Source organism: Equus quagga, chromosome 9 (genome assembly GCF_021613505.1).
Source record: "Equus quagga isolate Etosha38 chromosome 9, UCLA_HA_Equagga_1.0, whole genome shotgun sequence".
Classification (NCBI taxonomy): Eukaryota; Metazoa; Chordata; class Mammalia; order Perissodactyla; family Equidae; genus Equus; species Equus quagga.
In genome coordinates, this window is record NC_060275.1 from 57,101,083 (window position 1) to 57,126,497 (window position 25,415).

Sequence of the window (25,415 nt, forward strand, 5' to 3'; positions counted from 1 at the left end):
AGACATCCCTTCACCTGAAGAACACAACAGTAGGGTAGCTGCCAAGGGGGACTTCGAAAGAGAAATGGTTCCCAACAGTGTGATGGATGGCACTCTGTCAACCTATATATATGTATCAGGAGCGTTATTCTCCTGGGATCTCTCTTTACAGTAGGATTCATGGCTAATATGTCTCATGTGCAGTCAAGGTCACTAATATATAGTTGAGGGAACTATATAAAGTGCTTTGCTGTGTAGTGGGAAACTCATCATAGGTTCTAATTAAAACCACAGTCACCCCTCTCCTAGGCTTTTCTTAATACATCATTACAGTAATTTTGGAAGGATACTTTTCTACAACTTTTTTTTTTCTGCTTCCTACCTTCCCACACAGGAGTTAAACTTTGAAACACACATATACTCCCTCATCTTTTTTCCCTTCCCTCCCTCCACCCCACCGATCTGACTCCCTCCTTCACTTCTCTTTCTTCTTCTTTTTCTTCTTAAACTGGATAATGATGTCTGCTGTCTGTACTTGGGGCTGTTTGAAATGAAATGTAGAATGAAGGTTTCAGCAGAGGTGTTAAGGCACAGGGAATGAGAGCGTATCTCAGGGGCTGATAGAGATTTACAGAGGGTACACAGCCCTATAACGGTGGCTCCCTAATACACCAGAAGAGGAAGGCCACACTGGGAGTCCACTAACACCTGCCTGCCAGCTCAGGTCCTGGCCTTTGTCTTTTTGGGGTTCTTTCAAACACTGTGGGCAGCTGCCACAGAAGTTGATAAAGACTTTGAGAAGTGGGGTGTGGTCTGAAATGAACACAGACACAAAGTGGGGAGTGACAAAGGGTGTGTGATGTGTGTATGTGTGGGGTGTGTGTGTGGCTGTACGTGCCTGTAGTTTATATTTTTGTTTATTTAAAAATAGCATCCTGATGTTCTAAATTGCAAGATTGGAAGATCCCTTAGAATCCTGAGATGGCTTTTTCAGTGACTGAGCCTCACTTATAATGTTCTAGCAACCATCTTCTCTGAATGCAGCTCTATATCATTTTGAGCAGAGGTCCCACCTTGAGTAATTCTTCTTGGACATCATTTACTAGAGAGCAATGAGAGAAAACCAATATGGTTTTTCCTGCCTTTCTTAAACACGCAACTCCAGGAACCTTATATAAAATACCCAATCATTATCTTTGCCTTCAGTTGAAATGGGAGAATCAAATTGCCCTCTTTCCTACAATGGGAAATATCACCTATTACAGAAGATGCCTGTGGACTCATTCCTACAGGATGTAATGGGTGCGCAAGAAAGAGAACAAGGGAATGAGTCATAAAAATTTCATCTCAGGCTCTCTCTTTGATGTTTTTCCTTTCTCCAATCCTCTAGCTCCTCCATGGTGTGAATTTTCTTTTTGGCAACTGTCTTAACAAATTCTTTGGATGTGATTCTTGCATGTTAATGAACTGTAGGTTTTCTATCTGTTCGAAGAATGTATGTGTTGGATGTGGTAAGGTCAAGTTGGTGTGGCCATAGGAGGTGAAGAGAACGAGGCTTGGAAAGAAGTTTATTATACTCACAGGTCCAAGAGAAGGAGTCACTGCATGCCATGCAGGGCCACAGGAGAAAATGTCAGAGTAGAGGCAGAAGAGAAAAGCGAGGGGCGAGCGTGGGCCACAGCCTTTATTGGGGTTTTTGTGGGAAAGTCAAGGCAGGTCAGGGTAAACAGTTTAAGATTGGCTAGTTGGCAGGCTTTGGGCTATAGGGGTGGTCTTTAGTTGCCTGGTACCTGGCCCTGGCAGAGGAGTATTGCCTCCACGAGTATATGGGCCAGGTAGAGGAGGTCTGGCTCTGGATTGGTTAGTTTGCGCATCAAAGGTGTGCTCCAGGCTGAGCCCTTGGCTATCTCAAAGCATTGGCTAGCCCTGGGAGGGTCAGTCACTCCCCAGCTAGAAAAATTTTTTAAGATGTCAAAATATCATAATATACAGAAAACAAAAAATATATACAATACACTATCACTGTATGGAGAAAAATATAAGTATTGTATTAACAAGTCACACCTTTAAAAATATTATTTATAATGTATAAATTTGGGGCAAAACAAATATATTTGTTAACACAAAGGGCTCAATTTATCAGCATTTAACAAAATGCTTTTATTGCATTGATTTTAGACATTTATTAATAAAGGACTAGAAAAACTGAAATTATAATACATATAAGAATATTTATTGAAAGGTTATTTTATTATAACTGTACAGTAAAAAATCTTTCTCAATTTCTCAAAATGCAATCACTGGTTCTCTTGTGGAAACCATAGTGCTTTTGGTGTCATTTTTGATAGTTTAGTGTACAGTTGAACGAATATTGGTGGCACTAGATGAATGGATGATAAATTACAGTAGTATATTTTTAAGATTACGAAGAAAGCAAAAATATTTGTGAAATGAGCCTGTTTGTTGGTCTATTTTTTATTCAGAGCCCCGGCAGTCACTGCTTCCAATATATGATTCTTTTGCTTTCCATGTGCATGTCTAACAGGTCTCCTTATAGGAGTGCCAGTCATCTCACAAGTTCTTTCCATTGTTAGAAGAAACATGTTCTTGTTTGGCTCCCAGCATGCAGGGGAAGAATTGCATGTTTCACTTGCAATACTTGAATACATCTTCCAAGAACCAAGACTTCTATGAGAAGCCTTCTCATAGGCTGCTAGGCAGGAGATGGGTCCAAAGTCTAGGTGGAAAATGTATCCTGTGGTCTGGGTTACGGTATAAATACATAATTACTAAAATGACCAATTTGTAGGGGATTGAGGGGCTGGCAGGAGTTTTGCTTGAAAAGGGGATACTAGATTTTAGAAATGGTTAAAACTTACACCTCTTACTGCGTGTCTTTCTCTGAGCATGCTCTACCCATAAGAGAGTGCTGCTTCCCCAGTGGGCTGCACTGCCGGCTTCCTCTACCGCTTCCTGCACAGCTCTGCCCTTCTTCCTCTGAGCAGCTTTGGGTAAGGTGCTCCTGGGAAGGCCAGCGGAGCAACTATCATGGTATCTGAGCCATTTTAGATTCCTAATGGGTTGACTTCTTTTTCTTTCTTTCTTTTCATTGTGCTACTTTATCACTCTGTGGATTCGTCTAACCTGTATCATGTTGGATTTTAATTATTTATTTAATTACTCCTCTTCTAGATTATGAGTAAATCCCTCCAGGATAGGGTCTGTGTTTTATTCGTTTGTAGACCCTCATTGTCCTGCACAAAGCCTACCACATAGTAGACGCTCAATGTATGTTGATTTTGACATAATATTCATAGATATACACACATTATATACAAGTCAGTTATAGACACATGTATTTATTATAATTTTATTTTTGTAAACTATTCCTATAAATGAGAAAACAATATTATATTTTCAGACATAAACTAATTTAGACTGTCAGTGTAGGTTTGGACCTCAATCTGAAGCTGAAGAACCTTAATAAATTGTAGGTCAGCAGAACTATGCCATCTGCTTTTCCTTGAACACACATGGTTTCTTCTAAATTCTGTGGTTTACAGTGTTATCTAAAATTGCTTCTACCCCTCCTTTGCCTTTTCTCTCATCTCCAAAGGTTCTTATCTTGGTGTCCTTCCTGGTTCACTCTAATGCCTCCCTCCAAAAGCTTCCCCAGTGCCCTCTACTGTAAGGAATTACTCTCAGCTCCATTCTCTTAGCACATGTGGCCTTCTCTTCTGCTTGTTTACTTATTTCAGTGCTTATCCTCCTGGCCTTCATGGTTATAAGCTCCCTGAAGGCAGGGAGCCATACCTTAGAGATCTTTCTATCCTGCGTAGTGCTGTGAATATGACTAGTATTTAATAAATGTTTGTTGATTGAGTGAACAAACTGATGAATATTTTTGGAAGACAATGTGTTCCAGCACCATAATCTTTGTCGTTATTGCATGCTCTAATGATTTCTTTGCCTTTCCTAATGGTGAGAGTTGTAAGGATTTACTTTCATGCATTTCTTTTTGAAAAGTGTAGTAATAGTGAGACTCCCAACTGGATCAAGAACACAGCATAAAGAACATGAAGGTCCCGAGTGGAGGGGACATAGGGAGGAGCTTGGTGGGTGATTCTAAGGCAGGAACAGTGGAACAAATCTACACAGTTGTGTTGACTCTGCATGACAAGGGATTCAAAATGCCATTCAGGCAAAATAAATTTAGCAGCTAAGAAGGAAAGCTGCATGTTACTTTAAAAGTGCTTTGTCAGCATGTGTGATGTAAGGCTTAGCTCCACTTCTCTGGCTGAAGAAGGAGAATGGGTCTTTCTTATGCACATGTCATTTTTACAAGCATCATCTGGGGCTTCATACTTGACCAGACTTGTGGCCAGGCTGGAGTGTGTGTGCCAGGTGAAATTAGACATATCTCCATGAGAGCAGTTCTGCACATATGTTGAAACATTCACTGCATTGTTTTGTTTAATTACATGTAAGGTATAGTAGGAAGAATAATGGTCCCTCAAAGATGTGCATGTCTTCATCCCTGGAATCTGTGAATATGTTACCTTAAATGACGAAAGGGACTTTACACATGTAATTACTTTAAGGACCTTGAGTTGCAGAAGTTACTCTGAACTATCCAGACAGACCCAAATGCGTGGGCCTGAAAAAGCAGAGAACCTTTCCTGGCTGTGGTCAGAGGCAGATGTGACAATGGAAGAAGAGTCAGAGAGATGTGATGTGAAAAGGACACAACCCACCACTGCTGGCTTTGAAGATGGAGAAAGGGGCTTTGAGCCACAGAATGTGGGCAGCTTCTAGAAGATGGAAAAGGCAAAGAAACATTCTCTCCTAGAGCCTCTGGGGAAGAACATGGCACTGCTGACGCCTTGATTTTAGCTCAGTAGGATTCATTTCAGACTTTGACCTCAAGAACTGTAGGATAATAAATGTGTATTTTAAGTCACTGAGTTTCTGCTAATTTGTTATAACAGCACTAGGGAACTAATACATATGGTCTTGCATATATAAAGTTTTCGTTTAAATAAAAAGAAGAAAAAATTCCAGTTCTGCAATTTCTCAGTGTTTACACTGTCTGAGAAATAGAGACATTTACATTAGCTCCAACTCTACAAATTTTAGGCCAACCTCTTCATTTTCATAAGCATTCCCTAAGTTTCTGCCTTAGGTCACACACTTGATCCAGCTCTGTATCATAGGTCATGTCACACAATGACAGAGAGGTGAATCTAGAACCACAGTCTCCTGAGTCCTCATTCATAGGTATTGTCATTTCACTGAACAATTTCTCAAGGTTCCTTTTGAAGAGGAATACTAAAGGGAGGTGTTTTACATGGATACAGTACATTAGGGGAGTGGAGATATATTTGAAAATAATAGTTAATTAACGTTAGTTCTCTAAATTGATAGTTTAGAGCAGTCCATTAGAGTGGACCCATATCATGTGCCCAATGTCATATGTGTGTTTTTTTTTTTTTTTGTATTTTCTAATAGATTTGCTGGGTAAAGAAAATTATGTTTGTCTTATGGGGAGATGCTGCTGTTGTGAGGGAACAAAAAAGGAGAATTAGAGATGAGGATATTTAAGGTAGAGAATTCATAGCTCCTGACTTTTTAGATCATGGACCTCTTGTCAGTAAAAGATTTTGAGGATAATCCCCATTTTATGCGTGTTTAATTATTTGAAAATTATACACATGTACTATTTTACAATTATAAACTTTATAAGATAAACACAAAATTATAGATTTTACCAAGAAATGAGATAGAAGAAATCTCATGTTTTCTTCCTACAGTGAATGAGTCACCCTGCTGAGGTGTGTGCCACTCATAGCAGATAGTACTGCTCTAGAAGAAGTCCTCCATAGCTTGCCCTCTGTGTGACCCTAAGGACCTTACTCAGCCTCCATTGGTGGCATCAACCTCCTCATCCATTATTATGAGTGATTAATGCTCCCTACCATGCCATATTGGAATGGATTGGTTTATTTTCTCTGTAAGTTCTGTGGGAGCAGATAGCTGACTTATCTTGTCCCCACTGAATGTCACAGTGCTTACCTACAAGAGGTGTTCCATGAACAACTGTCAAGTGAATGAATGGATGTATTCATGAATGCCAGACCACTATAGAAGATGAGAAGAGCCAGAGCTGGGTGTCTGGGGATGGGTACAGATAGCCTTGAAGAATGTTTGGGATTTTAAAAGTCGTGGGGAGCGCTGAGGAGGTGTAGGGGGGCATTATAAACAAACGCAAAGAAGAGCCAGGAAGACTTGAAGAACAGAGACACTAAGTTTACTGAAGGAGAGTGGAAAGTTCTCACAGTAAAGGAAATTATGAAGAAGGGTTTGAAGTCAATTGTTTAATTAGTTAACGTAGTTAAGCTTCATTCTGTAGAAACTACATAAAGTTTTTGAGCAGTGCACTAACATCGTATACTGTGATAGCAATAACAACTAATTACAGCAATAGAACAACAACAAATGCTTGTAGAATCCTTCACTATCCCCAAAGTAGACAGACTGTTCACTGTGGACATTCTGGAAATAAAGCATGCTAGGTGTGAGATAGGTTGGAATAGGACAGTGGCAGTAAGACTAGGAAGCAAGGGGTCAATGTGAATACTCTCAAAACTTAAATACAGACAAGATGACGGACTGACTGTGGAGCTGGGTGGTAGGGCAGGAGAAGCCAGGGTAAGTGTTCAGGTGTCAAGCCTGGGTGAACAAAGATGTGATTCACCAGACTGCAGTTGGAGAGGGGTTGCTTTTCAGGAAAAGATGCCAAGTTTGGTGTAACATAAGCTGAATTTTAGATAAGAATGTGAGCTATTCAGTATCCTATAAGTAGTTACATCTTGAAACTGATTTCAATGATTGTAAAAAAGAAATCTGGGAGGTATGTAATTGGGATTTGTCATCTCTACTTAATGCAAAAGTCTTCCATGCCCAAGCTTTGAAAAGTTCTCCAAGGAAGGAGTGTGTTAGTGCAGCGGGGGGATGGTGCAGAAGACCAGGGCAGGCTCAGTTGTTGTAGCTGTAAGGGGTGGACCAGGGCTGTCCCAGGACATCACCCAGAAATGCAAAGACCCTAAGGAAAGCGCCATCTAGGAACTTGTCTGTAATGAAGGAGCCAGAGGGATCTGATGTGTTGGTGAAAATTTGCTATCTAGACTCAAGCAGTGTAATAGCACTCTTGTCAGGAAGTGTCTCTGGGAGATCTGGACACTTTGGGTGGGGTTGCCATGGGAACCTTCCCTCAGCTCTTAAGGAACAGCTAAACAGACAAGTCCAGACCTTTAGTGACAACAACTGAGGATGGCTCTAAGGGATAGTGGAGCGTTTTTCCTACTTGCGGCTCTGGGGCCATGGCTGTAAGGATCTCTCTGAAACAATTGGTGATTTCCTGAAGATACCACACAGAATATCTAGAATCAGGCATGATGTGTGTGTGCACTTAGGGAAGGGCTGCCATGTGAGCAGTGATTTCTTCCTGGGCGTGGTCACATAACCTCTAGACTTCCACAGGTGAGGATAGACCCTGAGGCTCCCTGCTTTTCCCTAACCCTCTTTTTTGTCTCTGAAGAAAGCTCCTTTCTCCGTCTTCATTTCTTTGAGAGGGCCTGCTGCTTGCCAGGCTCCACTTTCCAGTTATTTGCACCCAAGCCTTGGATTTGGAAGAGCATAGCCAGGGAGCGACCCATGGACACTTGACTGATGAAGAATTGGATGCATTGCATTTGTTGCCTGTTAGTGCTGTAGCTCCGTTGTGTTATTTTTATATTTGAACAGGCTTAAAAACAGTTCTTAACACATATTCTCAGTTTTTGTGATAGTGAGTTGATCAAAGTATGTTGTGCCTTCCAGAGGCTCTGATTTATATCAGATAGTGTACACTCTGCTCACACAATTCTGATATTTATTCCTAATTCTGAGAAATTAACTGCAGGTCACATTTCAGTCTTCCCAAGATACTCTCATGGGCACTCTTGTGCTGTAGGAAAGATGGCCCTGGCATGAAGACCAGTTGTGGCACACTGCATTTCAGACCATCTTGACAACTACTCTTCTAGCTTTGGGGAAAATCTTAGCAGCTAAGAAATATATGCTGCAGACTAAGAGAAAAGGACCCAAGATTTCTTTTTAAAATATGTTTCTTAACTTGTTCTCTGGCATAATTTCTGCATTTATTGATAGTATTTCTCAGCATTTCATGAAATTTCTGCCTTTTATATGTTGAAAAAACAGAGGCTATTTTAAATTATAAAGACAAGCTTTAATCTAGTCCAAGAAACTGGGGGAAATAGACTTCTTTTCTTGCTTTTAGCCCCATTTCCCTACCTAATGTTAAATATGACTATTTCTCCCAATTTGGAGAGTTTTCTTTGTAGAATATGAATGAGTTATTTACTGGGTAACAAAAAGACAAGCCTTTCAAGTACAAATGGAGCTTTGGAGATCTCTCAATTTTAAAGACTAATCTCTGCATAAACACAACTGTTTCTCCATATTGCTGGGAACACTCCATCTAGCTGTTTGGCCACATTTTTTATTACGGTTTTTATAATATGAAACTATTGCTAATAGCTCAGCAGAGAAGTATTTAGGTGCAGTAGCAATAAGGGTGTATTTACATTGCCTTAAACTGTTGAATGAACAAAGAATAGTAGGTTTCTATAGAAAATGCTCTAATCTGATAAATACAATTAGGCATTGCATATTTTCATTTCCTTACATTTTTCTGAGCTCATGTCAACCAGTAATCTCATTTCAGTGTTTTGGTTTTCCTTATTAAATGTCTGGTTATACCTTTTGTTTAGGTATCAAAATCTTTAGGCTCAAAATCTTACAGCAAGTTTTCCTTTATGTAAATGAATGATACAACATCCAAACCGTCTGCCATTTGGAATAATTTGGAGGTTGCTGTGTCTCTAGCACCTTCCACCAGAAAGTGCACCTGGATATAGAAAGGTGGAGCCTTTGCATTCTGAAATACCCTTTGGGGCTGACAGAGCCTGACTGTTTTGAATTTCACATCCCTGTGGATGGGGCTTGTGAACCCTCCTTCTCTTCAACCCCCGTCCCCACCCCACGGTTTTAGGACAAAACTAGATTAGTGAATTCATGGCTTGATAGACTGAAGAGAAAAATGAGGCTCTGTGCTCCATATTCATGTGCATCTGCCCCTCCTGGTGACATGCTAATTGGTTGGCCTGGGCACAAGACTAGGAAGCACAGGTTTCCTGTTGCTCACACAGTGCATCCTGTCTGCTGTGATGGGAGAAAGGCAAGTGAGGTGAACGGGCTAAAAGAAACATTGCTCAGCGCAGGATGGCAGCCTCTTGGATGTAAAGTCAAATGATTATTTTCTCTAAGAATCTCCCTAGTAAAAGTCTACATAGCTCCTAATAAATATATTGCTATTTTGTAATTTAAATGAGGTCATATTTAACCTGCATAAAATCTGTTTTAAAAAATGTGAATATATTTTCTGTTTATTGCTATAATTCAGTTAAGCAGTACTCAATTGTTGCTTGCATGTTAAAATCAGCTTATCAAATAGCATGCCTGCTCTTCATTCTTATGCTGCATTTTTCATTTATTCTGAAGGTCGGATGAATATGTTCAGATTCTGTTATCATGTTGGAGCTAGAAATGAAAAGATGATTTAACCTTTTATAACTTCTTAAAGAATCATATAATATCAGGAAATTAATGTATAGGAGTTATGGACAAATGCACAGTCCTGAATATTTTCAACTATCAAAAATTAATAAAAGGGATGAAAATTGGAAAGAGTGGGTGTGTTGAAGCATTTGATTTTGAAGTACTATTCATTCATCACTTGTTGGACTCAACAATCTTGTTCTAGTTCAAGAGGGCAGTATTTGGTGCCTTTTATGCCCTCATTGGCTCACAATACCCAAAAATCATGTTACACTCGACATCAAGGTCAGTATCTGTTGGTGGAGGATGTGAAGCCAAAAGGAAATGGGATTTCCTAGTAGGGCTTGTGGCTTCGCAGAGGATTGTTGTGGGAAAGACACTAAATACATTTAGACAATTTCTTCCTCTTCATTACAAGTGTTTTTCTTGGGGCTGGCCTGGTGGCATAGTGGTTAAGTTCACATGCTCCGCTTTGGTGACCTGGAGGTGGTTAGTTCAGATCCTGGGCATGGACCTACGCACTGCTCATCAAGCCATGCTCTGGTGGCATCCTACATACAAAATAGAGGAAGATTGGCACAGATGTTAGCTCAGGGACAGTCTTCCTCACCAAAAAAAAAAAAAAAGTGTTTTTCTTTATTTCTAGCAATGCTGAGTTATGGACATGTGTATAAACTGTAATGCTGCAAGTTAGGCCTCTCTGTCTAAAATCTCACCTTCTTCATTCTCTCTACCCCTTCTGTTGCATTTTCCCCCCCCTTGTCACTTGTCACTTGTCACTAATTAACATACTCTATGTTTTACTTACCTTGCTTGTTGTCTGTCTCTTCTTCCAGAATGTTACTTCAGGAGGGTAGATATGTCTTTTTAGTTCACTATGAAGTACCTTCAGTACTTAGAACAAAACCTGGGAGTACAATTAAAATATGTTGAATGAAATAATGAAGTGATCTTTTTAAAAAAATTTTTTAATGCCTTTTTTTTTTTGGATGAGAAAGATTGGCCCTGAGCTAACATCTGTTGCCAATCTTCCTTTTTTCTTTCCCTCCCCAAAGCCCCAGTGCTTAGTTGTATATCCTAGCTGTAAATCATTCTAGTTCTTCTAAGTGGGATGCCTCCACAGCATGACTTGATGAACAGTGTGTAGGTCCGTGCCCAGGATCTGAACCGGCGAACCCCAGGCCACTGAAGCAGAGTGCACAAATTTAACCATTCGTCCATGGGACTGACCCCTGAACTAATCTTTAACTTGATACTCAGAGCATAGTTTTTGTATAGTAATAAATATTTGGAATTAATTATCTTTTTAAAAAATAGTGGAATTGTAGTTCAACATAAGAAAGTCAACTAATGTAGTATACCACGTTAATGGAATGAAGGAAAAAAACCATATGCTAATCTTGGTAGACACAAAAAAGGCATTTGACAAAATCCAACATCCTTTCATGATAAAAACACTCAAAAAAAAAAAAAAACCCCAGGAATAAAAAGGAACTTCCTCAACAAAATAAAGGCAATTTATGAAAAACACACAGCTAACACCATACTCAGTAGTGAAAGACTGCAAGTGTTCCCCCTAAGATCAAGAACAAGACAAGGATGCCTGCTTTCACCACTGCTATTCAATATTTTACTAAAAAGTATAGCCAGAACAATTAGACAAGAAAAAGAAAGAATAGGTATCCAAATTGCAAAGAAAGAAAGAAAACTATGTTTATTCACAGATGACATGATCTTATGTATAGAAAATCCTAAAGAATCCACAAGAAAGCTACAAGAGCTAATAAACAAATTCAGCAAAGTTACAGGGAAGAAGATTAACACAGAGAAATCAATTGTGTTTCTATACACATGCAATGAACAATCTGAAAAGGAACTTAAGAAACTAATTCCAGGGGGCTGGCCCCATGGCTGAGTGATTAAGTTCACACACTCTGCTTCGGCAGCCCAAAGTTTGCTGGTTCAGATCCTGGGGCGTGGACCTACACACTGCTCATCAAGCCATGCTGTGATGACATCAAATGTAGAAAAACTAGAATGACTTACGACTAGGGAATACAACTGTGTACTGGGGCTTTTGGGAAGGAAAAAAAAAAGAAGAAGATTGGCAACACGATAGCTCATGGCTAGTCTTAAAAAAAAAAGAAAGTAATTCCATTTAAAATAGCATCTAAAAGAATAAAATGCCTAAAAATAAATTTAACCAAGGAGGAAAGACTTATACACTGAAAACTACAAAACATTGCAGAAAGAATTTTAAAGATCTAGTTAAATGGAAAGACATCATTTATACATGGATAAGAAGACTTAATATTGCTAAGATATCAACACTACCCAAAACGATCTACAGATTCAGTGCAAGCCCTGTCAAAATTCCGACGGCTTTTTTTTTGTATAAATGCAAAAGCAGATCCTCAAATTCATCTGGAATTATAAGGAGTCCTAAATAGCCAAAATAATCTGAAAAGAAGGACAAAGTTAGCGGACTCACACTTCCCAATTTCAAAACTTACAGAGCTACAGTAATAGTAATCAAAACAGTATGGTAGTGGCATAAGGATAGACATTTAGATCAACAGAATAGAATTGAGAGTCCAGAAATATATACCCATACATCTATGGCCAACTGATTTTTGACAGGGGTGTCAAGTCCATTCACTGGGGAAAGAGTAGTATTTTCAACAGTGGTGCTGGGACAACTGAATTTCCACATGCAAAAGAATGAGGTTGGAATCGTATCTCACACCAAATACAAAAATTAACTGAAATGGATCAATTACCTAAATATAAGAGCTAATGCCATGAAACTCTTAGAAGAAAACAGGGGAAAATCTTTATGACCTTGGATTTGGCAGTGGATTCTTAGATATGATACCAAAAGCATGAGCAGCAAAAGAAAAAGAAAATTTGTCTTCCTCGAAATTAACAACTTTTCTGCATCCAAAGACATTATCAAGAAAGTGAAAAGACATCTTAAAGAATGGGAGAAAATATTTGCAAATCATGTATCTGATGGGAGTTTAATATCCGGAATACACAAAGAACTCCTAAAACTTAACAAAAAGACAACTCCCTTAAAAAATGGTCAAAGAACAGCAAATGAAATGGTAAATAAAACGAAAAGACAATGTGTGGAATGGAAAAAATATTTGCAAATGATCTATCTGATAAGGTGTTACTGTTCAACATATGTAAAGAACTCATACAACTCAATAGCAAAAAAAAAAAATCCAATTTAAAAATGGACAAAGGACCTTAATGGACATTTTTCCGTAGAAGTTATACTAATGGCCAACAGGTACATGAAAATACACTCAACATCGCTAATCATGAGGGAAATGCAAATCAAAACCACAGTGAGATATTACTTCTCACCTATTAGAATGGCTGTCATCAAAAAAACAAGAGAAGAAATGCTGGCAAGGATGTGGAGAAAAGGGAACCCTTATGCACACTCGGTGGGATTGTAAGTTGGTGCAGTCACTATGGAAAAGAGCATGGAGGTCCTCAAGAAATTAAAAATAGAGCTAGCATATGAGCCAGCAATTCCACTTCTGGTAGTATATCTGAAGGAAATGAAAAACTTTGTGTTGAAGAGTTATCTAGACCCCCATGTTCATAGCAGCATTATTTACAATATTTACAGTAGCCAAGACATGGAAATAACCTAAGTGTCCACCAATGGGTAAAGAAAGTGTCGTATACACACACACACACAGAAATTTTTTCAGCTACAAAAAAGAAGGAAATCCTGCCATTTGCAACAGTATAGATGGACCTTGAGGGCATTATGCTAAGTGAAATGTCAGAGAAAGACAAACACTATATGATATATCTCATTTGTATGTGGAATCTAAAAAAAAAAAGAAAAGACGGAAAATCCAAACTCATAGAAGAAGAAATTAGATTTGCAGTTGCCAGAGGTGGGGGGGTGAGAGGGGGAATTGGATGAAGGTGGTCAAAGGTACAAGCTTTCAGTTATAAGATAAATAAGTACTAGGGATATAATGTACAACATGATGACTATGCTTAGCACTGCTGTATGGTATATATGAAAGTTGTTAAGAGAGTAGACCCCAAAAGTTCTCATCACAAGGAAAAAACCATTTTTTTCTTTTTGTATCTGTATGAGATGATGGATGTTAACTAAGCTTATTGTGATAATCATTTCACAATATGTGTAAGTCAAATCATTATGCTATTTACAGTAAACTTATACAGTGCTATATGTCAGTTATATGTCAATAAAATTGGAAAAATTTAAATAAAAATAAAATGTCAAGGAAAAAAATGGGCAAAGGACTTGAATAGACATTTCTTCAAAGAGGAAATCCAAATGGCCAAAAAGCACATGAAAAGATGCTCAACATACTTAGTCATTAGAGAAATACATATCAAAACTATAATCACATACTACTTAACACCTAATAGGGGGGCTATAATAAAAAATCAGAAAATAACAAGCATTGGCAAAGATTTGGAGAAATTGGGACCTTTGTGCATTCCTGGTAGGAATATAAAATGGTGCAGTTGCTATGGAAAACAGTTTCCCAGTTCCTCAAAAGCTAAATGTAGAATTACCAAATGACCCAGCAATTCCTCTCCTAGTCATATACCCCAAAGAACTGAAAACAGGAACTCGAACACATATTTATACACCAGTATTCATTGTAGCATTATTTACAACAGCCAAAGGTGGAAACAATCCAGGTGTCTATCGTTTGATGAGTGGATAAATAAAATGTGGTATTTCCATACAATGGAATATTATTCAGTCATAGAAAGGAATGAAGTTCTGATACAGGCTGTAATATAGATGAACCTTGAAAAAACATGCTAAGTGAAATAAGCCAGGCATAAAAAGACAATTATTGTATAATTCCACTTATATGAGATATCTAGAATAGGCAAATTCATAGACAGAAAGTAGTTTAGGGGTTGTCAGGAGATGAGGGGAGCTTGTTTGTTGCAAAATTTCTTTGGGATGACGGAAAAGATTTGGAAACACATAGGGTGATGCTTTCACAATAATGTGAATGTAATTAATGCTCCTGAATGGTATACTTAAAAGAGAAAAATTTCTTATATATATTTTACACAAAAAAATTAGAAAAGAAGAGGAATTATTTGGAATGGAATTAATAATGTTGAGTTTTCTCCTTCTCCAGACTAATGTCACACAGATCTGGGGATCAGGAGAGATTGAGTAATAAACTCCTTCTGCTATGACTATATATAAGAAGATAATATTCAGTAGACTGTTGACATCCAGAAGGATGTACCTGAAGACTTTTGCAAATCTCCAAATGTGAGGCTGCAGAAATGTTTGTAGAGTCTCCTGGCTTTCTCCAATATCATGTTTTTATAGAGAAATAAATGTTTCCCATGTGTTTCCTCACCCTCAAGTTTAATGGTCATGTTTCACAAAGAAATAAAGTTTTCAGCATTTTGCAAGAGTGTATAAGAATGGTGAGAAAGTAAAAATGTCAGGGTGAGTTGCAGGTTTCAGTCCTTTAGCTGGCTCTCTCCCCCATAGTGGTTGTATATAATCCTCACAACGCATGACTCAAATTTGTACTGGAGCAAAAGAGCAAATGTCCTGGACCACTGGGCCATAAGCTTCATGAGACTTATATATGAAGTCACCTTGCACCCTGCCTGGCATATAGTGTGAGGTCTAGAAGTATTTCTTGAATGAATGGGTGAGTAGGTCACTCTCAAGTAGTTGAAACCACAATCTTAAATCTGTCAGTGCTTTTAGTTATTCTCTGCATTACTTTTAAAGAATACGCTTTAAAATGAGGAATGAATTTGGGAAATGGAATCTTTGATCTACAGTAATGGCATTTCCTCTTTCTCCTTCTGAAGTGAGGACTGCAGCTTCTTGATTCATCCCACGTACAGGGTGCAGGAAGACTGAGGTGCAAGGAAATTGTTTCCTGTTTGCCCAGATTGATGCCTCACCCCTTGGCTGCACAAGCACCTTCCTCACTTGCCCGTGCTCTGCCCTGCCCTCACCTTGCATCTCTTCCTAATATGTTGGGCAACCAGAGCACTGCACTGAGACCACTCTGATGAAACATGCGGGGCCATCATAATTGCCCCCTTCCTCTTGCTACTGACTCTGCAACCACACTCACCTCTCCATGCCCAGGCTGACCTGGTTAAAGAAGCTTGTCTTCAGACAATTTTTTGGAATGCCATTACTGTGGGTGAAATCACATTCTTAGCGATCTTTTTGTAAAGTCCTCTACGTATCATTAACAATGTCACACTTAGTATGCAATACTTTCAGTATGTCCTCGAGACTGGTGGTGTTTTCCCCGTTGGCTGTTTTCTGTGGCCTTTCTGACTGGTTTGTTCTGTTGGGCTCCACACCTGCCTCTTAGGACCAATGCCTGTCTCAGACTGAAGACTGCCCTTTGTAGCCTCAGAGTGGCACAGCATAAATAGGCATCTGGAGGAATCATAAGGCTTCTTAACCTTGACTGGTTAAGGCTATGTGCAAATAATAATAGTGAACACTGATCAGCTTCTCTGCTTTGATAGCCTGTCACTCTGTATCTGCCCCTTAGGGACAGTGAATGTAGCGACGGTGTTAAGCACTTAGCACATCTGTCACTCACAGTATGCTTCATCATCACCATTAGAAAGAAACGAGGCACTGTTTTTCTTTTTTAAAGGGGAGAAAGAGGAACGAATAGGCTTAGGCAGTGCTTCTCTGATTTTTCATGCATCAGGTCACTCCATCCTCTGACATTCAGAAGACCTGGGGTGTTCTGACAGTTTGTTTTGTACAAGTTTTCAGACAATGCTGCTGCTGCTTCAATGTCAAAGGGACCGCACTTTGAGAACCACTAGCCTAGGACACTAGAGAGCGGTCCCTGGAGGCAGCAAAGGAATGAGGTGCTAGGAGAAGAGAATAATGCTTGGGACAGAATTACATACCTCACAGCTCTGCCTGGGACAGCCACCAGTCCAGATAAACCGAGTTCTCCCCTGTTTCGTCCTTATCATTCACTGATGATGCTACATTATTCTTGAAGAACAGTGTTTTTTGTTTTGGTTCTTATTTATTTATTTATTTAAATTTCTTTTCAGCCTTTTATGGAGTCTTTAGCACTATGGAAGAAATTTACTAAATAATTAATACCTTATTATTCCAAGAGTAGATATGAATCTCATAAGGGAAAGTCATGAGGAGAAGGATACTCAGATCATAAAAGTATTGGTTTTGACCTTCTAGTCAAAGAAACTGGATTCTTGGTTTTAGGCGGAAGGACTTTGCTTGGATGAATTTGTCTTAGCCACCAAAATCAGAAGTGCACACCTACCAGCAGCCCATTAGGACAGAGGGTGGAAAAGACATGACTGTTGGATGAGGCTTCACTCTGTTCCATCCAGCCAATGCCACAACCATGGCCAGTCCATAGGCAAAGCTTTCTCCTGCACCCTGCCATCTTCTGAAGAACTACCTTCTGAAGTCCCAGTAACCAAATCAGTTCTCTGCCCTCTGAGATGTGGTGGTGGTCATTGAAACCTGGAAATGTAACAGCACTGGCCTTCCTCATTTTCCTTCAGGCACTTGAAGGAGATGGCCAGCAAGCTGGGCAGATAAAAGAAGTCATTTAGGCTTTGGTTTCAGATAAAAGACTTGAGTTTCATGAAATGTTTCAGCATAACAGTGTAACTTCTGTCCTGTGCTGTGAAACAAATTAGAATATGAACAAAGGAGCAGCACTGTGGAGTCTGCAGTATCTTGACCTTGCCAAGGCTGTGAGCCAAATCTGAGGATTTGGGCATCCTCTAAGCTAATGAAAAATCCACCTGACAGGTTCCTTCATCCTATTCATTTCTCCTACCCCTTCCTCTCTGTCTTCTTACCTTAGCTTGCACCTGCCTAGCCTTAATGTTGGCAGGAAGGTTATGGAAAGACAGTTTAAGGTCAAGTGCAATAAAATGATTTTATTTATGAATCACATAGGTCCCTGGTTACTGCAATACAGAATTTTATATTATCTTATGAATAATCTTGCTCCACAAATACGTTTGTTTTCAGTGAATGAAAAAGGCCACGTTTCATAGTTCACAGTGGGCATTTATGAGCAAAAATGCATCTCTTTTTCCCTTGGTAATATGTAGAGAAGACTTTGTGGTGAGATACCTGTCTGCTTGTTCTTTACAAACTGTTGAAGATAGTGTTAGTTTTTAATTTACTCACAATCTCAGCATTCATTATCATTCTCTGAACAGCATTTGTTTGTAGAAATCAACATTAATTAAGCTTCTCAATTGAAATGAAAATACTATACAGGAATACAGTGAATGCTGACCTCCCCTTCTCCCAACCCCCACCAGCACGTCAGATGGGTTTAAGCACTTGAAGACAGAGTATAGTTCACAGAAAAAGCAAACCTAATTATAGCGTAACAATCATATGCCAGGTGAGTTGTGTTTGCTTCAAAAGAGAGATGTTAAAATGTGTCTTCATCTTGTCTAGACTACAGTCCTAGACGGAAAGGGAAGGAGCACACTGCCTGACGCTTCCTGCCATCTCTAACTTCTCTAGTTGTTGCTGTTGGCACTTGTCCATAGGCAAGGTGTTTCTGAATGACTACACTATCCCAACTAGACAAATTCAAATACTTTGTGAGTGTTGGAGTCCTGAGGTCAGGCTGGATATGTCTGGCTCAGGGTTTGCTGGTGGCAGTTATAGAGGACTCAGGCTGGTCTAGGAAAATGGATAACCCAAGGATTCCAGTCGATGGGGTTGGTTCTGGATTTCATTTGCAAGAGTATATGTCCTGTTTGGTCTGGGGGTAAGGTGGTTCCTGGAGCAGAGAGAAATGCCATGGTCTCCTGGGAGCTGCAGTTTGGAACCTGAGTTTGCCCTGGGTCTTGTATGGCTCCTCCAGATTTCTGGAAAGCCCCCAAGTAAGGTTTAGCCCAATCAAGTGGTGACTTGACTCCAAATGGAAATAGAGCAGACTGGTGAATTCAAGGATGTGCACATTGGTTTGTTGTTTTCAGTTCTGTGATTTACGCTATTTCTTTACTAGACTTTTTTCATTTAGGCTGGGCAGCTCTTCTCCCTCCCACTATAAGGAATGCCAAGTTAGCAGTGACTGTTCCGTCTTATATTAATTAATGTAGTGTGTTTTGTGGCTGATGTCCCAAATGCCTTTATATCTTATGGTATGTGTGGAGTCCTGTTAACGCTGCTTAAAACACATGAGATCTTATGAATAGCCAACAAGACCGTGCCCCTTCCCCCCAGAACTGACAGCCTCATTAGGAAATAATGAATACATATGAAACAGTTAGCTCACAATAACAGCTGTGTGTGACTGCATGCTAAACTGTACTACTGATAATAAAAGATACGTTCACCAGAGGAGTGAAGGAAAATGGCATGGAGAGGTAGGATGTGATTGTATGTCATGAATGGAAGAGAGAAGAGAGGCCATTATAAGAGAACAAAATAACTTGGGTAAAGGGACAGAGATGGAAATGAAAATAGTATGTTCCTGGGGGTGTAGTAGGTCGGTTTTATTAGAATGGACTGTTTGTTAGGGGAATATGTGACATAAATTGGATTAATCTGGGGGAATCAGACAATGAAGGATCTTTAAATCTGTAAGAGCATTAACATTTGATATGGAGGCAACTGAGAGTCTGGATTGTAAACCCATGGACTGTAAATTCCCTAGGGACGGGGGATTGATTTGTATGTGAGAGGTTGCAAATTGGCAGTCATGGGCCACATCTGGTCCAGACATGTGTTAAGTTTGATGTATATACTGTGGGGACCTGGAATTGGCCACCCCAAGATATGTCTCTTTGGCATCAGGATTATTTGAGGCTGATTGCTTTTGATAAACTGGGACAGGGAAGGAGGCTCTGAGGAATGGAACTTGCCCCTTGTTAGGACATGTTTACATTTGTAAGGTAAATCTCTATCTGTAAAAGGTGCCTCCCTCTCTGTACCAGGAAGAAGAAAGGAGATGACCTACTCTCCAAAAACTCTTAATCAATACCAAAGGCAAGGACTTAAAATCTGCATTTTATTGTGCTAGTCTGGTAACCTCCTGTAACTGACTTCCCTCCCCCTCCCAACTTTGGCATTCCTTAAGGATTAAGCATCTTTCCTTAGGCTAGGAACCGATTGCTGCTGCACTCACCTGTGACTGCCCAGCTCCATAGACTTGCCTCCTGCTACGCCCACCGAGATAGCAGACCATTACCTGCTGTGTCCATCAAGCACTGTGCCAACAGGGCAATCTTGTGACTATTGTGGGAGGGACATTTCAATCACATGTGAAACACCCTGTTTGGGGCTATATAACCACTCTGTGCACCCCACTTCTTCGGTGCCCTTTCTTCCTTCGGGAAGAAAGGCCCTGGGCCATGGTTCCTCATAAAGCTTTGTTTAATTTTCTCTTGCTATTCTGTCTCATGTGAATTTAATTTGTTCTCCAGCTAGACGAACCCCCATTTGGGGAGAGGAAATGTCCTCCTCCCCTACAATACTGTTGTCTCTCAGTGTTTTAAAAATTATAAGTAAACTGCCAACATTAAAAAAAATTAGGAGACTTCCTGTAACCTGGTCGAATTTCTCTCTTGGAAAATGGGAAGATGTAGTAACATTTGGGCCTGCATTGTTGGTGGTCCCTGGTGGGGACCGAGTAGCAGCTGGTTCCCCATGGCCCTTGCTGTCTCCTCCACCCAGAAGCCAAGACTCTTGTGGATGTTGTGAGGATTGCTTCTTTGTTCTCTTCCACCCACCCCACTTACCTTACTGACATCACCTGCCCCACAGCTGGTGATGAGTGTGTCTTTTGCTCCCAGGTATAGTCTCCTGCAAATGTTTGCCTGGCCTGATATTTTTAAACAAGAGAATGGAGTGAGGTGGGTAATGTTGAAATCAGGTTAGATTATGCCTCATATCAGAGAAACTTCTCTACTGGCTAACATTTTTTGTCTTATTCTTTTTGATGTATCAAGAAAAGTTACTTATGCAAAATGGGTGAAGGTGGTCAAAATAAGTAAGTCCTGGGGATGTAATGTACAGCATGGTGACTATAGTTAATAATATTGTATTGTATATTTGATAATTGCTAAGACAGTAGATCTTAAAAGCTCTCATCACAAGAACTATATGTGGTAACTATATGTGGTAATGGATGTTAACTACACTTATGATGATCATTGCACAATATGCAGGTTTCCCCTGCTATCCGAAACTAGAGTGTTCCTGTGAATCCTTTCAAGAGCCGAAGTGGCATAAAGTGAAGAAGCAAGTACCATTAATTTATATGGGAAAAATTTTTGAGCATTCCAAGATCCAAAAAATAACCTACCAAAATAAATTGAGATGAAGCACAGATGCTCACAGACACAGTTAAGAGCTATGGCGACTTGATGCTGAGATACTGAGTGTAGTTCCCGGGGAAGGAACATGGCAGTGCCACTCCTGCTCCTTGGGGATGTATCCTGCCTCTATAAAGGCAAAAGAAACGCTGAACGTGGGGCCAGCCCCATGGCTGAGCGCTTAAGTTTCTGTGCTCTGCTTTGGCGGCCCGTGGTTTCGTGGATTTGGATCCTCGGCGCGGACCTGGCACCCATCATCTAGGCCGTGCTGAGATGGTGTCCCACATGCATAGCACAACCAGAAGGACCTATAGCTAGAATATACAACTACTTACTGGGGGTCCTTGGGGAGAAGGAAAAAAAGAAGATTGGAAACAGACGTTAGCTCAGGTGCCAATCTTTAAAAAAACCAAAAATTCTGACCGCTATTTTCACTTTTCACCATTTTTTGTAAAAGCAAAAATCCTCTTCAGATTTCTTTCTGTTAGGGAAAACAGGTACTAACGTAGTTCTTTCGTAAGAGTGAAGTTGTGGAAAGCGAACTTTTGGATAGTAGGGGAAACCTTTATATGTATATACAATCTTTATGTTGTACACCTGAAACTAATATAATGTTATATGTCAAGTATATCTCGTTAAAAAAAAAGTTACTTAAATCAGTTTTTATGAACATGTTTGAATTTGACCCCACAGTAGAACTAGGCTTTTTGAGAGACTGAAGTTATATTAATGAATACTTTAATAATTTGGTGGAACTTTTCTGAGATAAAGAATAAAAGAAGGAACACCAGGAGTAAGAAACCCTTATTGTGTCCTGATTTTCCCTAAGAGAGGAACATTTTTTATGCCTCATTTTGCCTTCCAGCAAGACACCTGTGGTGTTATACTTCCTTTCTGAGTGAAGTTGAGGCCCTGACCATCCCAGGAAGAGGTGTTTGTTGATGGGACTCATGACTAGAAGAACAAGCTGAAAGAGGTCCACTTGGCTGGGAAATGCACGCTTGCCTGAGAAAGCAGCTGATCACAATTCCTCCACGCCCACCCGTTAACCTTTATAATCAGTAAAGGAAACAGAAACAATAGCAGAAACACTTCTATTCTAGAAAAGTGCTCCCTGTTTTCATTTTGCGAACTACTTCTATTTCCCTTCAGTAGTTGCTGAAGGCTGAGTTGGGATAAAGCCCGACTCTGTGCAGGTAGAGTGGCTTGGAAGGCAGATCTTTGGAAAGAAAGGGGAGGGCTTTAGAAGGCTGAGAGTGGAGCTCGGGTTATAGGATTATGGAAGGAGGACCATAGACATTTTCTATTCCAACCCCCTTTTTTCTTAGCTGAGAAAAACTGTCGTCCACAAAGCAAGGTGATGAGTCCAGGGGACATCCAGGTACTTATGTGACACAGCTGTTCTAACCCCCAATTCATTCCTCCTTTTGATGAGCTATGTGCACATTTAGAAAGGAGAAAAGTGTAGAAGAGACACATGCCCATACTGATGGGCAGTCAAGGAGATCCTTCAAATTGATGTAGTAGAGGACCAGGGCTGCAGGACAAATCCAGCAGGCATGTCCCATTGGTTAGGGGAAAGGTGGCAGCTTTTTCTTGGTCTCTGGCTCTGATGATCCATCTCAGGTCAACTAAGGATGCCAAAGGCATGCTGTCTTCATTCATCTGTTCACTGACCCTTTCATCTCCTTCCCTTCCTTCTGTCGACCTACTTGTGATAATCAGATGTAGGGGGAACAACAAGAGTGACAGTCAAATGTATCTGCCTCTGGAAGCTGTCCCCTCCTCCCTGACTTTGCCTGAGCTCATACCTTCATTCTCTCTCGAAAGACCCTGGTGACTCAGTGTTGTCTGAAAACCCACAGCATTTGTGTCACCAGGGGCCTAGTTAGAAATCCAGAATCCTGGACTCCACCCAGACCAACTGGATTATAGTCTGCACTTTAGCACAGTTGCCAGGTGATGAGTATGGACATCCAAGTTGAGATATGCTGTCCTAGATGGTTGCCCCGCCCCCGAAAGGCACATCTGTTCTTCAGTCCATTCTGAACATCAACCAGAGTTCTGGTTTGAAAATAAATCCAGCTATGTTAGTTCCTTGCCTAAAATCCTTGCTTGGCTCTGCCTTTCTTACCAGACACAAGACCCTTTGCGGTCTAGCCCCTACTTGACTTCCCTGCAGCACTAGTTCCTTGCATTGAACCTCACTTCTTGAGTGTTCTTCTCCCCTCACCCACTTGACTCAACTCCTATGCTTGCTTTAAGGCTGTGCTCAGACTTCCTTCTCTAAGGTGTCGTGCCATATCTGGGCTCACGTGCCGAGTTCTCTGATGGTTTTTCTGTTGCCTGTTGTCCATATGGTCCTCAGGGCATGCTATGATCCTAGCACGGGTGCCAGGCACAAGTAGGTTCTCAGTATGTGTGTGTGAGCTGAATGAACAGCAGTGGAAAAGGGTGCCAGGAGGCCTCAGCTCAACAGGAATATTATTCTGTAGGTTAACAGGCTGCTTTGGTGATATAATAATAGTTATCATACATTAAGAGGGCTATTTAAAAAAGAGCCACAGCTGTGGTTCCCTTTCAGACCTTGAGTCGAACACTAGGTTTTCAGCAAGAAAAGTTTGCAAATCACTGATGTTTTGTATTCCTTTGCTTGGGAAGCTGCCTGTGCCTTTAAAATGCTTCTGGAGAAGAATCTTCTACAACAGTACTTGGTGACATGGGCCTGTGTTTCATAAATACTAGTCTAAGTGGCCAAACAAGCTAGGCAAAGCCCCTGTCCTCTGATATCTGAGGCCCCCACCACCCTTCAGATTCTGGTAAGCTCTTTAAAAATGTCTTATCTCCTACTGTGGTCTAAACCTATTCTTTGTGAGTTTCCGTTTTAGAAATAGAAACTTGGACTCTCAGGCCTCAAGGGAAGGAAAGGAACTCCTACTCTCTACTCTCAAAGCTTTAAAGGCTATGGTTGAAATGTAGTCAGATGTGGCTGGCTGGAATTCAGGGGATGGGGGAAGGAAAGGAAGAGTGAAGGGCCCTGAGTTCCCTTGGAGGTCTTAGTCGAGCATTTCTGTGTTGATATCAGATGCTGCGGTGTTTGAGGGAGCACAGAGGCAGAACGTGGAAGGGCTGGATGCAAACAGAAGCATATGTACTCCCAGGAAATGTGAGTAAACGCAATAGTTGTTAAGTTGAATTACTTTCTTAAAGAGTGGAGTTCACCATATAATAATTTTCAGGATTTAAAAAACAAAAGCAGTTCTTAAACAAGAAACTAAAGATTTGTTCTAACAAGCATGGTTAGGTGCTTTTTTGTCTTCTTCATTTTAGGGAAAATAATCTTTCATGATGAGGTTATATTGCTATCTGGCCTTTAAAATAACTCATGGTAAGACATTAGGCCAACCCCTAAGCACTGACTTCACTATCGCCACTGTGTCTTCTGGGTTCAGTTGACTGTAGCACAGGCACACAGAGTGTCACCTCAGACAGGGTGCTCTCTGGCAAGTGTCTACACATAGGGCTAGAATGCCATGTTCAATGTTTTTGCTATGGTTATTGATTTCCATTTTAAATGAGTCTGACATATAACCATGTAACTGTAATTTGGAAAATCAGATTAGGCTTTCTTATTCTCATTAGGGAATTATTGCTCTGGCAAAGAAGGGAATCATATAGTAACTTAGAGCAAATTAGTTAAAACTACTAAAAATATTTGAAATACACTATTGTGTAAAACTTCAATATTTTCAAATTTTTCCTCTTAGTTAAGAACATCCTGAATAGAACTTCATAATGTGAAAGAACACTTTTAAAGTTAAATTTGGACCATGGTGACACATGTCAGAAACAGATAACGTGAAATAGAACATAGAAAGTCACTCCAGCCACACATATACCCATGTCCCTCCCATTCAAGCTGTCACCGATGTCAGCCAGAGAGATGTGGCCAGAGTCAGCATTTAAGAAAGAACATGTAATGATCACCTAAGCAAAATTTCAGCGTTCTGGTAAAGCCTGATCAATCTTCCCAGGAGATCTAAACTGGAAGCCGTGAATGCATGTGTCTTAGGGCCATAGACAGACATGCCAGTGTGGGCTGAAGAGTGGCTTTAGTTTGATACTGACTGACATATAGCTGTCTGCCCGTCACCTTCTACAGTTATCCTAGATGGGTGAAATCTCTGTCTCTATTGAGAGTGAGCCTGCCAGGGGGAAGTAGCCTAGTTGTGGGAGTGTCGATGAGGAGACTGTTTGGGAGTGGAGAGAGGTGCAGAGGAGGCATCTCCCTCTGCTCTGCCTCAGCTCTCTCTCACCTCAAGGCCTCTAACTCCATGACTGCTTTCTAGGCAGATGGGGTGATTCAGGCTCAAACCTGAGGAATCAAG

The 25,415-nt window shown here is 40.4% G+C and overlaps 1 protein-coding gene across 16 annotated transcripts in view; it reads left to right on the forward strand.

Annotated features, from left to right (window-relative positions):
• LDLRAD4 (low density lipoprotein receptor class A domain containing 4) overlaps window positions 1-25,415 on the forward strand; it is a 430,085-nt gene that overhangs the window by 247,782 nt on the left and 156,888 nt on the right. For 12 of the 16 annotated variants that reach the window (XM_046670900.1, XM_046670889.1, XM_046670893.1 and 9 more), the window contains one exon: window positions 24,113-24,193. The exons of the other annotated variants lie outside the window; for them this stretch is intronic. In XM_046670900.1, the coding sequence (XP_046526856.1) occupies window positions 24,113-24,193 (81 nt within the window). The remainder of the gene's footprint in view (window positions 1-24,112; window positions 24,194-25,415) is intronic. 16 annotated transcript variants of the gene reach the window in all.